The sequence below is a fragment of the Terrapene carolina genome, unplaced genomic scaffold (genome assembly GCF_002925995.2).
Source record: "Terrapene carolina triunguis isolate 2854851 unplaced genomic scaffold, T_m_triunguis-2.0 Scaffold68, whole genome shotgun sequence".
Classification (NCBI taxonomy): Eukaryota; Metazoa; Chordata; order Testudines; family Emydidae; genus Terrapene; species Terrapene triunguis.
The window spans coordinates 37,725,965-37,741,173 of record NW_020664419.1 but is presented as its reverse complement, the minus strand read 5'-3'; the positions used below and the strand labels follow the sequence as shown (position 1 = coordinate 37,741,173).

The following is a 15,209-nucleotide window of genomic DNA, read 5'->3' as shown; positions in this document are numbered from 1 at the left end:
AGTGCATTGTAGTTGCTATCCCAGCATGCAAATAGCTGCAACGTGCTTTTCAAATGGGGGGGTGGGGTGGAGTGTGACAGGGAGTGTGTTGTGTGTATGTGGGGGGAGAGAGAGTGGGTTTTTGGGGGGCTGAGAGCATGTCAGCATGCTGTCTTGTAAGTTCAGACAGCAGCAGACCTCCCCCCCGCCTCTCTCTCTCTCTCACACACAGCATTCCACAGTAATGGTTGCTTTGTCTCGGAGCAGATAAGCATGCCGGCTGTCAAATGGAGCTTTCAAAGGGCATATCCAAAACAATGACAAGAGTGGGCACTTGGCTTAAGGGGATTATGGGACATTTCCAGAGGCTGATCAGAGTGCAGTAATGCAACACCTCGTTCACACTGACGCTGGGGCGCTCCAGCGGGGGTGCATCAAACGTTATTCTACTCGCCGAGGTGGAGTACCAGGACACGTAGTGCCTTGCTAGTGTGGACACGTAGTGAGCTAGTGCACCTGGGTCTCCTTTAATGTGTTGTAACTCACAAGCGTAGCCAAGCCCTAAGAAATGTAGCTATGCTGATGTGACCTCCTTGTGTAGACCATCCCTTACTGTTGCATACAGGGCAGTCACCTGAAGTGTTACATCATCTTGAAAGAGGTCTTCATCTCCCGTTCTTTCTCTTGTAACATTGTTCCTTGAGCTTTCCCATTCTTTTTCGCTATGTTTCACTATTTCCTGCATCTCAACACAGTTTGCTCCAGGCTAGAGTAATATAATGCTTAGTGTGTTCCAATGAAGTAACACTTCTCTGGACTAGACGGCACATCATATGCAGCTTTCATACCTCTTCCCTGCCCCACAGAGGGTAAGAGGTACTGTGAATGTGATGCATTGAATGACCTTGACTCTGAGTTCAGTAATGGTCTAAGTCATTCAGCACTTCATGGGAGTCCCTCCCAGGCACAAAGACTAAAAGCGTTGTTTCTTTGAATCTCACTGCTGAGATGAAGATTGGGAGTTCTGAGTTTACAGCTGAACTTCAGCCTTCCATAAAGTAGCTCATTAGAACCTTCTGCTGACCCAGTAGAATTATTGTTTTAGAATCTTTGTTAAAACTTAAGTGCAAAGGGCCCAACCTTTCATAGGATGAACAGCCATTGAAATCAGACTCCAGATGTCCTCAAACATTCCTTTGTTTCACTTGAAGGAACTTCCAATTTGCAGCTCTACTTTTGTTTTATTCAGTTTTTATTTACTATCTTAATAATTTGAATATAAATGTTTTGCAGGAAAACAGGCTGCATTAGAGCCATTTGTTTTGCTGAACCTTTTGCCGAACTCAACAGACAAATATTACACTTATAATGGATCTTTGTCGACGCCTCCCTGCTCAGAGACAGTCGAATGGATTGTGTTTAAAGATCCCATTAACATTTCTGAAAACCAGGTAATTCATTTAATCCATGTGAAAGAAATAACTGTTCTTATTTGCAAGGAAAAACAGTTTTCATGTATGTGGTAAAAGTGCATGGCATTACTTTCTAGCCTAACAACCTAACATTTCTTTTTTCTAGCTTTTCACTTGCACATGTTTCAATTAAAATCTATTTGTGTGAGTAATCCCCTCCACCCCGCTCCCACCCCCTTTTTCATTCATGGCTAGATTCTGACTACGTGCCTGTGCAAAGTAAACTACTAACCCAAAGAAAGTAAGTAGGAAGCACTGGAGGAATAGTGACTCAGGGTATCTCTGAAATTGAAAAACCACGGCTGGTCCATGCCAGCTGACTCAGGCTACTGCAGATCAGGCTAAGGAGCTGTTTAATTGTGGTATAGACATTCAGGCATGGGCTGGAACCCAAGCTCTAGGACCTTGTGAGGTGGGAGGGTCCAGAGCTTGGGTTGCAGCCCAAGCCCAAATGTCTACACTGCAATTAAACAGCCCCTTAGCCCGAGCCCTGCAAGCCAAGTCAGCTGACATGGGCCTGTTGCAAGTGTCTAATTGCAGTGTACACATACCCTCAGAGGTATGTGTCTGAATCACAATGTTTCCTGGGATTACTCCTGAACTGAGACAATCTACACACCTTCCCTTTCTCAGAGTTGTGCCTAATATCAGAATCCAGTTAATTTTTATGACTTAGGGGAAGTGTGCTGTCTTTTATTTTTCAGTTGGCTGTATTTTGTGAAGTCCTTACAATGCAGCAGTCTGGCTATGTCATGCTGATGGATTACCTGCAAAACAACTTTAGAGAACAGCAATATAAATTCTTTGGACAGGTGTTTTCCTCATACACTGGCCAAGAAGAAATTCATGAAGCAGGTATTTACAGAATAATTACTACTGCAGGCTTCACAGATTATAAGACTGTTTTAAGTACAACTATTGACCCCAATAACGAGATACTGATTTTAACTTGAAGAAGAAAAGAGCCTAATAACACACAGCTTTAAGAGACAGGTTAGTGCTCATAAAAAAATGCTAGATTAAATGGAGTAGAAAATTAAATTCTTGCATCTACAGAGCACATGTAGTGAAGAGGACATCAGTCCAAGTGTCCCCATGCTTCAACACTGTTCAAAGCTGCCATCTTGAGGGGTATGCAGTGTTGTTGTAGCCATGTCAGTCCCAGGATATTAGAGAGACAGGGTGGGGGGTGAGGTAATATCTTTTATTGGACCAACTTCTGTTGATAAGAGAAACAAGCTTTTGAGCTACACAGAGCTCTTCTTCAGGTCTGGGAAAGGTACTCAGGTGTCATAGCTAAATACAAGGGTGGAGCAGATAATTTAGTATAAGTAGTTTGCACATATTTTAAGAGGGACCATTCAAAATAAAGTGGCCCATTAACGCCACTGCTGTCATAGGGGTGAAAGAGTACTTCATTTTCCATACCAATTTAATTCTTTGTTGTGTGATGTGGGACCCCTGTCCAATAACATCTAAAAGAAAACCACCAAATTCATTTCACTTAAGCTACCAAGCAACTGCAAGAGAGAAGCTACTTCTGATCAGCCGTAACTCAGACCACTGTGTGTCATTTACTGTAAATGGATACAGCATCAAAGGTCAAATTTTGTGCTCTGTTACACCTGTGGAATCTCACTTAAATCAATAGAAACTACATCCATGTAACTGAAAGTAAAAGTTGGCACTAAATCTGTTAATTAGGGATTTATATTCACAAATACAAATACACCCCAAAATGGGGGTGGTGGTATTTTTTACCAGCTTCGATTCCATGAACCATAGGCGCCAACTCCGTGGGTGCTCCAGGGCTGGAGCATCCACGGGGAAAAAATGGTGGGTGCTAAGCTCCCACCGGTAGCCCCCCAATCAGCTCCCACCTGCCGGCGGGCCCCGCAGATCAGCTGTTTTGTGGCGTGCAGGAAGCTGGGGTGGGGGGAGGAGCGAGGATGCGGCGCGCTCTGGGGAGGGGGTGGAACTGGGTGGGAAGACGAGGGGCTGGGGTGGAGCAGGGGTGGGAAGAGGTGGGGTGGGGCCTTGGGGGAAGGGGTAGAGTAAGGGCAGGGCTGGCATTTTGGAAAGTTGGAGCCTGTGCCATGGACATTTCCCACTGGTTCTGGGTCTGATGCTAAAAGGACTCTGCTTGGAACTTGCAATGAAGTCAGTGGATGTTCTGTATTCAGCACTCTTACAGGATTGGGCCCCTGGCACATATATGTGATGCTATTTGCATCAAAATGCTGCTACATGGGATAGATTTATAGCATCTTTGCTATAATTAGCCAAAATGATACTTCAGTTCTGAGCCCATCCTTTCAACCTATTACAAACTTCTCAGATAGTTGCTCTTGGAGCTGAAATTTCTCATCACTTTGTCTCAGCCAATAAACGATTTTTCTGAGGGGGAAAAAACTTCATAAAAAGATACCAAACTGTATCTGAATTTTTCAAACACAGGAACAGGGAGGGATGGAGAGTGGAAAGTGTTTAATACTAGTTAGAACTGAGGTCAAATAATTAAACAAACTGCTGTTTTAAAGCATCATACTTTTCACGTGCACAGACACTTTTACATGAAGAACATGCACTCTACCTTGTTTAAAGAAATTCAGTTTGGAAAATAACTAAGAGCATGTCGACACGACAGCCCTAAGTCAACTTATGTTAGGTCGACTTTCAGCCACCACAGTAATTACTGTGGTGGCTGATGTCCACACTACCTTCCTTCTGTCGGTGGTGTGCATCCTCACCAGGAGCGCTTCCACCAACTGATGGGGGCAGTGTGGGGGCTGAGAGCCAGGGCTCTCAACTCCACACAGCTCCCTGCCAGGAGTTCAGCTTGCCCTTCCCCTCCCCCTGGGCTCTTGGCTCCCTGCTGAGACCTGGGGGTCAGCCATCCGGGCTTCTCGGATCCCTGAGTGGGGAGCCTCCAGGCAGCACCCCATCTGGGAGTGGGGGCTCTACCTGCCCAGCTTTCTTGTCAATTTCACGGCTCCAGCATGGAGCAGCCAACAGCTGATGTAAGTAATGCAGTTGCTGATACAAACTAACACAGCTATCACTGAAACCTACATAGACACTGTGTCACCCTAACTACACTGATGTAAGCCCTACGTCTCTCATGGAGGTGGAGTTATGATGTCGGCAGAGTAGGGCACTTACATCCATGGGAGGAAGGCTGTAGCGTGTACACTGACATACTTAGGTCGACGTAAGCTGCCTTGTGTTGACCTAACTGTGTAGTATAGACCAGGCCTAAGATTTTCCCCTCCCAAGGAGATGCTTGAAGGAGGGCCCATAGAGGCAGATCATTCCCTCAGATGGATCATCCTTTTGAGTTTAGGGGGTCCATGTTGTTGGGAGGGGATGAGGCCTCTCAAGCCTGTGGAACCTGGGATCCACCGATAAGGTTTTCCATTGGGATGCGACCCCATACTCATAGTGAGAGAAGGCATCTGCATGCCTAGCTCCTTCTTCCACTCTGCCTCTCTCTCCATCTGGCAGCACTTCTGCCAATGGTCATGTCCCTGCAGGTCACTAGCACTAGTGGAATGAACCCAGAGGGAGTTAATACAGCTTTGAGCTGTGTTACCCCCACCTGGATTTCCACATAGAAATAGGGGGCAGAGTGGGGGATGGTGCCACAGAAAGTGGGCTACAGCACTGCTCTGTTCCTTCCATCCCACACCGAAAAGCCTGGAGGAGCCCTCTCTGTGCTGACTCTCACAAGTGTGTGGGTTTACACAATGGGGGATAGAACTGCATAGGTAGATTTGTATCCAGCTTCTCCCTTTCTGCCCTAGCAGGCAACGTTTCATTGCCAAAGTGCCCTTTCATTACACATATGTGGAGAAACTATCTAAAGTTAGCAAGGCCCTTTTCTGCTCTCAGTGACACAGTCGGTGTATATAGGAAATAACCTCAGCTTCATGACTGATTAAATATTTTGTACTGAGTATCCAAAATGTCTGACAGTTGTGCAATTAAAACCTCATACTTAACATTGCATGAATATAGTATGACTTTTCTATAGCTTCCGGTTTCAGACTAGCACAATAGACATTTTCACACATGACTGATAGACTTGTATAACAGGGTATGTGTACATTGCAATAAAAAACCTGCCACGCCTAGTCTCAGAGCCCAGGTCAGCTGACTCAGGCTCATGTGGCTCAGGCTGTGGGGCTAAAAATTGCAGTGTAAATGCTCGGGCTGGAGCCCAGCGAGGCGGGGGTTGGTCTCAGAACAAGCTCAGACATCTACACTGCAGGTTTTAGCTCTACAGCCTGACCCCCGTGAGCCCGAGTCAGCTCACCGAGGCCAGCTGCAGTGGAGCCATGGGTCTTTTATTGCAGTGTAGACGTACAGATACAGAACAAAATGTTTTCTATCTACTGAGCTTAAGAAACATATTTATTCTGCTCTTCATATCACCCTGGCAACAAACACATTTAGTATTTGTTCTGAAGTAGGAATTTAAAATTTCTAATTGTAAGTTAAACATTCTGCTCTGCCCATAGGCAAAATGGAGGGCTAGGCACGGGTTAATAAAAATTCCAGGTGTGCACATATTTTACAATTCAACCTAACATGTTAACTCACTGTAATGAAAGGAAAGGGAGATTACTCTTGATGTGAATACACATAACTTCCTTTAATATTAACATCAGCTATGGATGTGTGTTAAGAGCAATATTTATCTAAAATGTGCTCATTTGAGTACTCAAATTTGTAGTATTTGAGGAGCGCTTGTTCTGAACAAGATAAAGAAACTAGAAGAAAACTCTCATTGTTCTGAAAGGATCTTAAGGAGCTCTGAAATGCTGAAATATAAAAATTAAAACATGAATGGCTAACTTCAGTAATAAATGAAATCATATGCCATTTAATTTCTATAACCAATAGAAACTACAACTAATATTGTAGTTAGCAGAAGAAAAATCTCTGACTTCCCTTTAGATAACATAGGCTCATGTTGCAATTTCTCCTTACTCAAGTGCCCATTTGAAAAGTTTAAATTATATAATAAGGCAATTAGGGCCAAATCCTTCTCCTGTTGGAATCAGTGCAATCTCTCATAGAGAGTAGGATTGCACCTTTCATTTATTATTATTGTTATTGTTCTTTATTATTGGTTATCTGAGTGGAATTGTCCTATGAGGTCTAAAAGGCTGCTAGTGATGGGAAATACATTCTCTATTGAATTACACACTGGGTTCAGAAATGAGCTGTCAGGAATTTCCATGTAGCCATGCCAGCATTGGCAAACTTACCTTGCAGGGATTGCTTTGTTTTAGGTTGAAAGGTATTTCATTCTCTAAGCCTGCATAGTGTTGCATGTAATTTTCATATGTGGCATATTTTTCATTAGCAGTAAACTTAAAGGCCGCACTTCAGGGCCCAACACAGAAAGCTTGCGAGAAAACTTTAGCCCTTTATCTGTCCCTAGCCCCAGTGGAAATGAAAATCTATTTATGTCTAACAATGATCAATTGTTGTTCATATACATCTGAAAAAAATATTGACAGACACCAAGCTGATTATATAACAAGTCAACAAATGTACTCCTCTGATGGTGTCCTGTAGGATAACTGTAGAAATACAGCTCCTGGTAATCTTACCCAGAATCAGTAAAGACATAAAAAGTCTATAAGTTCTTAAAATTAAAGACCAACAGTACGTGCTCAACATAAAACACCTTTTAACCCAACCTTTTGTATTTTCCTTAGAACTAGAGCTGTGTGAAACTCAGCAATTTCTCTTTACAGGATCTCGTGCAGATATTGGGTCACAGCCTCAAGCCTGATTACGGCCTCTTAATACCACTCATAAAGGAGACATAATTTAGCCACAAATCACCAGCAGAGAATTTCCCTGGCACAGGGAACTCTGGTGCTGACTCATCTGTGCCACTGCTGGGCCCTGCATCTGAGGTGATGTCTACACTACCACGATAGGTCAACCTATGCTATGCAACTCCAGCTACGTGAATAACACAGCTGGAGTTGACGTACCTTAGGTCGGGTTCTACACCGCGGGGGATCGACAGAAGAAACTCTCCTGTCGACTTACCTTACTCTTCTCGTCGGGGGTAGAGTACAGGGATCAACTGGAGAGCGATCTGCTGTCGATTTGGTGGGTCTTCACTAGACCCGCGAAATCGACCACCGGTGGATCGATCTCAGGGCGTCGATCCGGGCTGTAGTGTAGACCTGCCCTGTGCCTCCCCTCCTTCCAGCATAGAAGATGTGTTGTAGCATAGCAGAGCTTGACCATGCCAATCCTCCACTGGCATAGGGTCCACTAAGGACCCTATTCCAGTGGCAAAAGTTAGAGCTGTTGCTGGACAGCTCTAAGTTGTGTCTGGGTTGGGACTGGCCCTCAGAATTGGGGTGCTGGAACCAGGTCTCTGGTGCATCCTGGAGCTCGGGAGCAAGACAGAAATGGTCCCATTTTCTTTGGACTGATTATCATGGTCTCACAAACAATACCCAGAGTATCACTTTCAATTTCAAATTCAAATTCAAAATCTCAAAGCCAAATTCAGTCAAAACTCTTGGGATTCACCTGAATCCACATCAAAATTGAAACCAACCCAAACTTCAAAATTCACATGATTTTTGAGTTACAATCTATTTGGGGCAGGGTTGTAAAGTGCTTAAAAAAGAATGATCAATAACATAACAAATTATAGAAAACCATAAATTGGCCTAGTTCCCTCAAACTGTTCATGAACCTTAGAGAAGCTTTACAGAAAGCTGGTATCAATTCCTAGTTGGTAACCCAACATGAAAATAGATCAGTTTTGTGTAGATTTGGAGGGGGTTTTTGCAAATATTTCAAACAGGTCTAGATAGGACTTTGTTGCATTAGTGTATGGCAACTTCCTTTTTTAGCTAAGCCAACAATTCATCAGTGTTTTGACCAAAATAATAGTGAATTAATTACATGGAGCCCAGAAACACAACATGCCTGACCAACGTGTAGTGCAGGATTTTGAAGTTTGGGCTGCTGCATTTTGTGGCATATGACATGCCTCCTACTCAAGCAAAAGGCATCAGTAAGTGGCTTTCAAGCATAGGCGCCAACTCCATGGTGGCTCAAGCACCCACCAAAAAAAAAAATAGGGGTGCTTAGTACCTGCAGGGCCAGATTAATCTTTTGTTGGCCCCAGTGCCCAGACCATGGCCCCGCCCCCCGCTCTGCCCATGATCTGCCCTGAGGACCCACCCCCGCTTGGCCTCTTTCCCCCAAAGTCCTGTCTGACCTCCACTCCGAGGCCCTGCCCCCGCTCAGCCTCTTCCCCCCCCCGATCCTCCCGAGGCTCTGCCTGATGCTGCACCCCGAGGCCCTGCCCCTGCTCAGTCTCTTTCCCCTGAGGCCCTGCCTGCACTCTGCCCCAAGGCCCTGCCCCCACTCAGCCTCTCCCCCCCACCAAGACCCCGCCCGCTGGTCTCACAGGGGGGATGGGGCGGAGAAGAGCACCCACCAGCAAAAACAAAAATCAGCGCCTGTGCTTTCAAGCAATGACATGTCAGTAAAGCTGCGGCGTGTCACATAGCACACAATGCGTCTCACACTTTGCAAAAGCCATTTCCATTCCTGCACAGGATAGTCTGCAAAAAAAAAGTTAACTGTTCCTGCTCATCAATAACATGTATTGAATCATAAATAGATTAATTACGCAGGAAGAACAATAGCCAGACCATTCCGGCAGAGCAATTATAAATGTACATAGGTAGCCGAAAGCCCCCAGTATTTCAGAAAGTGTCATAATCCAGGTTTCAGAGTAGCAGCCGTGTTAGTCTGTATCCGCAAAAAGAACAGGAGTACTTGTGGCACCTTAGAGACAAACAAATTTATTAGAGCATAAGCTTTCGTGGGCTACAACCCACTTCTTCGGATGCATTCGGATGTAGCCCACGAAAGCTTATGCTCTAATAAATTTGTTAGTCTCTAAGGTGCCACAAGTACTCCTGTTCTTTTGTCATAATCCAGTGTCCCTGAATGCTTGATTTTGTGTTCAGAGCTCAGAGTTAAATGTAGGTCACGTCATTATTATTTTTTTAGCATCTGTAAAGTGATAAAACCCCTCAGAGTTAGACAGTCCCTGCTCCAAAGAACTTCGCTAAACAAACAGAAGACAGGAGACACTGGGCAGTCCAAAGAGGGAGCAGTTTGAAGGTTTCTTTTTTTATTTACTGTTTATTTAATTTTAAACTCGCTTTTTGAGATACATTTTTATAAGGTAGATGAAAGAGGAGAGAATGGTGACTCACTGGGACAGGGAAGTCATTACACACAAAAGGGGGTAGCATCAAGAAAGGCACAGAAGGCCTGATCCAGTGCCCATTCATGCCAATGGGAAGTTTTCCATAGATTTCAATGGGTGCTAGTTTAGACCCAGAGGTGGGCACGGAAAAGACAATGAATGCAGCATTGAAGTTGGCATTGTTAGCAGAATGTAATGGACATGGGAGGCAATAAGTGGCTTTATTTTTTTTAATTGCATGTATGTGGCTTGGAAGAAGTGGTTTGGGGGTATTTTTCAACTAGGCTTGTAAAGTTAAGTCCTCAGGCTAATAGCTGCCTGGAACCCTTGCCCCACTGGTTTTGGATATTGGCTTTGTGTGTATTGTATGAACATGTTTCAATTATTTTATCTGGTGCTCACTGCTCCTCCCAGCGCCTTCTCCTACACAAACCCTGTTGTTCTGTGAGCCCTGCTATCAAACAGTCTTCTCTCCCCATTTCCCCTCCCTAAATCTTCCCCACACTCTCCAACTGCTGGGCTACTTCTTTCCAGCAATTCTCCCTGCAGTTGCTAATCTTCCTCTCACTAGTTTTCTCCCATTCAGCTGCTAGAATGCTGGATCTCTTCCTCTAGGCTCTGAATCCCCTGCAGTGTCTCTGACCCTTACCCCCAGCAGCTGTTAGGGCTGTTGTCCTTTGCCAGCTGGCAGCTTCTCCTTCTCAATCCTGTGCCTCCTGTACTTCCCAGACTGCTTAGGCCTCTTCTTCCTGTCTCTAGGTTCTTTGAGTCACTGGGGAAGGCTCCTGGCCCCATCCACCTGGTCTCATTGACCAGCTTAGATTGGTTTTGGTTTCCTATCCTTGGGGGAACCTATTGCTCTCAAGGTTGCTGCTTGTGCAGAAGGGAGGGAACCTGCCGATTGACTGAACTGAACACTACATTAGATGATTTAAAGTGATGAGTTAAACGTTATCATCCATATCTACAATGCTCACTAGTAGGAATACTACAGCTACAACTTGCAGTGAGGGTGACTAAAAAGATATAGCCACCTGACAATACGTAGGTCTGCCAAATCACTTTCAATTTGAACCTCCCCCTTTCACCATGGAAAGACTCTGAATTCCCGTGGGAAGAGGGGGTGGGGCCAGTTACTTCCCTATACAGCCAATTCAACAGAGCACTGAGCACTGGGTTGTGTCCTACCTATTGACAGCATCCCTCATCATAGGTGCTGGAACTAGGGGTCCTTGGGGTGCTGCTGCACCCCCTGGCTTGAAGTGGTTTTCCATATACAGGGTTTATAGTTTAGTTCAATGGCTCTCAGCACCCCCACTATACAAATTGTTCCAGCTTCCCTGTTCCTCATGGTTGCTTACAATTGAAAAGGCAAAAAACATCCTCTGGTTATTTGTATTGATTTCCTTATGCCATCTGGAGGGCAGGAACTGTAATAGCAACAGTTGGAGTGATTGAATGTAATTGAAAATGGTTTGAAAAGACAATTTATTGTGGTTATTCACATTTTCTTGTACTGCACCTAAAGGAATTCACTATAACGAAGACATTAACACATCACCACTGTACATCCAAAATGTGAAAATGGGCACAGTGATAGGTTTCAGAATAATTTATAAGGGTCATCAGTGTGTCCTGATGAGGGGGAAAAAAAACATGCTCACTAATTTTCGTTATTTTATTTGCTCCTACAAAAAAATAACTTTTAGGACTTCCCTCCAGTCTATTGTAGAGAAGTTTGCTTTTGCAAAACAATATTTAGTTCCAGTGCCCTCCTGTGGTCAAGATGCAAATTGCAAAGTTAATTAAAAGTTCAATATCCATTCCTGCCCCTCTATTGCAAACTGCAGTTTTGTCTTCACAAGATTTGTCCTCATGGAATCTTTGGGGAATTTAGCTGCTAAAATCTAAGAATTCTCTACTAAGCATGTGTGAAATATGATTTTTCAAAAGCTTATAATGGCCAAATTTGGTCAGATTTTCACACAGATGGCAAAAGGCCTATCTATTTACAGTGTAGTGGTAGCCATGTTGGTCTCAGGATATTAGAAAGAGGGGGTGGGTGAGGACATATCTTTTATTGGATCGACTTCAGTTGGTGAGAGAGACAAGCTTTCAAGCTTACACAGATACTCAAAGGCCATTCCCCAACCAATTTCAGGTCCCTGCTCCAAAGAAATAATACCATCCCCTCACCTCACAGGGGTCTTGTTAAAATAAATTAGTTAATGTTTGTGAAACACACATATGCCATAGCAACGAGAACCAGAGTAAAGCCCATGAGGAAATTAATTTTTGTCTTCAGAGCAGGTTTGCATAGAGTACAGTAAATAAGGCATAGACTAGGGGCACACATTGAGCCGTCAGGAGAAAACAAAAATTGAATAGCTACACCATCCATCCTGTGCACTGAATGAGGCAGGGGCCCTAGGGAATAAATAGCATGTGATCATGTAATTAAAGGCTGTATCATATGCACATGAACAAGCAGGGGGAGATTGTACAGGAAACTTTATTTCTACCATTTCCTACCTTTTGAGTGCTTGACTTTGCAACCTTAACAATGTTCTTTTAACACAGTTTTTTGTTTGTAATTTTTTGTTTGCATTGTAGTAGCACCAAAAAAACATGGTAGGCTCTGTGCTTTCTGTGTACAGAGAAAGACACAGTCCATGCTGCAAAGCTTTTACAATCTAAGAAGACAAGTGGCGTATGATGGGTGAGGGGCACAGTCAACATATACAATTTTATATATGCATTTTAAAGTAAATGAACAAATATCACTGATTTCTCAACTTGTCTGTTATTAGTTGGCCAGTTGCTTGTCAGCCTTGTGGAAGAAGTGGGTCTTTAGAGAGGGTGTAAAAGGAGAAGACAGAGGGCTAAGGACTGAGCCATGTAGAACCCCCACAGAGAGTGGGTGAAGGGATAAGAAGGATGGCAGGAATGGCCAGAGAGGTAGGAGGAGGCCAGAAGAGGACAGAGCCACTATCTCCTCAGGAGAGAACAAGGTTTGGAGAAGGAGAATGGATGCTGAAATCAGCAGAGGAGATGAGGACAGAGTGGAAGCCCTGAGATTACCGCAGGAACAGGTCATTAGAGTTTGTGAAAGGAACATTAGATTGGATTCCAGGATACTAATATCTCCTAGAAGTAGGATTAGATGATGTAATGGAAAGTGATATCTGAAAAGATCTCTCTATTAACTTAATTAAAGTTTCTCATAGCTGTCCCAGGCTAGAATAGAAAATAATACTGTATGTATTAAACCCTGGACTAGGTCACTTTACTCTTCAGTGTAAACTGACGTGATCTGTCATCTTTTAGTTAGCCTTTGCAAAATAGTTTGTATACTAAGTTAATGTGATTTAGTCATGTAGGGATAAAGCCCTTAGGCCTGATGTGCTAATTTACACCACACACTGGTCCAGTTCTCAGGTAATTTAAGTAGTAAAGTGACATAATCTGATTCTCCCATGTAACTTGTATTCAATCACCTGTATTTTTGGAAGAGTATTGAAGTGTTAGGCGGACCTGGCATGAAAAGTTTGATGGATGGGAAACATAATGAACAGAACAGTGGTACTCACAAACTAACTTTTATTTCAGAGGGCAAGTTTCAGTCCCACAAACATTTTCTGATAAATAAATGTTGAACTTAACATGTCTATTTTGTATTTGTTCTTGCTTCTCTTTCTTTTTCCTTGACTCCTTCAGTTTTCTTCTCTCTCTTGCTCTTTCTTTTTCTTTTTTCATCTTCCATAGCTCTCTCTCTCCTTTGAGGGTCATATAATGATTAGTAGGGACATTAAAAATAATTTGAACTTATGTAGCCTCTTTCTTCTGAGGATCTCAGAATCCTCTGCAAACAGCTGGATAAGCCTCAGCCACTGTGAAGTAGGTACTCTTCTAGCCATTTGATCAATTTTTACATAGGAAGGTTAAGTGACATGTTCGAAGCCACATAAAAATCCTGTAGAAGAGTCAGAAAAAGTACCCAAAAGATTTTGCTCTGAGTCTTATGTTCTAACCTCTACACAATACTATAGCATAATTTGTATATCCTGAACCCTTCCTTCACTTGCCCCTTGTCTTCCTCTCTAAGAAAGATGGAGATCTGCATTTATGGATTCAAACAATCTTGAATGGAACACTTACATTTACAGGGTTACACTTTAATGTTGTAAATAGCATGCAATAACTGGTTATGCAATACAGAGACAAATGTATTATAATATATTGCAATCAAATCTTAACAGATGACATTATAAGGGAGGCAGTTATTTGGTGGTTACAGCACAGGATTGGGCGTCAGAAATGTATATTGCTAACTCTCCCCCTACTTGACGCTTGACCTTTTTAAAATTTATTAGTATTGTTTTCTATATAAAATATAAACACAAAGAAACAAAACATATATAAAAACATGCACAAGATGGAAATAGTATATTAAATAATACAATTCAACACTCGTTATTTTCAAAACCTGGAAAAAAACAAACAACAAATCTGAACCCACATAGAAGTCATGCAGGGCATCAATGATTAAAGTGACTAAATAAGTAAGAACATAACCTATGAGTATCAGGGACTAATATATACTAAACTGCAAAAATATGCAATAGTTCTGTGTATGAGGGAGAAATTGAAAATTTCCATTGTCTCAAAATAACTCTTTTATTATAATAATATTATAATATCAAAATAACACTAAAATATTTACTGCAATCCATTTCTTAATGTTAACTGGTAATATCAACTCATTCAGCACCCCTAAAATACCCAAGTTTGGAGAAGGACAGATAGCAACAGTTAACGTTTTTGAGAGAGCACTGAATATGGCATTCCAGAACACATGCATTTTTGACAGGTATAGAGGATGTGTTGGCAAGGGGCTGTTTGCAACACCAGCATGCACTGTATGATGCCAATCTAGCCTTAAACAAATGTTCTGGAGTCCAGTATTGCCTGTTTAATACCTTGTTCTGGAAGAATCGCAAGGATAAAGAATTTGAAGTATCTTTCACATTAAGCCAGATATCTTCCCAGGTTTCTGTTGTGACAGTATGGCTAAGTACTTTTTCCCATTTTTCATTGAGATTGAGGAGGTAGTGTAAAGCATTAAGACACCTATTAAATTCCTACAAAATGAATTCCATATTTCTTAACATGTTCTTCTAGAAGTGAGAGAGTTGAAACAGACCAATTATCCCCTTATCCTTGCATGAATCCTTGAGCACAGTTGCTGCAAGAAGGAACTATGAGACAAGGATAGCTGATATTTTGATACATGTAATTGAAGGAGGCCAGTCTATCATCTTGTACTATAGCTTTAATTTTTTTAATCCTTTTTCTGTCCAATTTGTATTATGTGTCGAGTTGGCCTTTATCCTGAGACATGGGTTATATCCTAGTGGTACAAGAAGAGAATTAGCAAATGCCCCTTGTAGATGCAAAGTCTGGACTTTTCCTTAAGGATGTGGGTA

At 42.7% G+C, this 15,209-nt stretch overlaps 1 protein-coding gene across 3 annotated transcripts in view; it reads left to right on the top strand.

The window, feature by feature from the left end:
- PTPRZ1 (protein tyrosine phosphatase receptor type Z1) overlaps positions 1-15,209 on the top strand; it is a 193,431-nt gene that overhangs the window by 108,539 nt on the left and 69,683 nt on the right. For all 3 annotated transcript variants that reach the window (XM_026648720.1, XM_026648718.1, XM_026648717.1), the window contains exons 7-8: positions 1,273-1,430; positions 2,156-2,306. In XM_026648720.1, the coding sequence (XP_026504505.1) occupies positions 1,273-1,430; positions 2,156-2,306 (309 nt within the window). The remainder of the gene's footprint in view (positions 1-1,272; positions 1,431-2,155; positions 2,307-15,209) is intronic.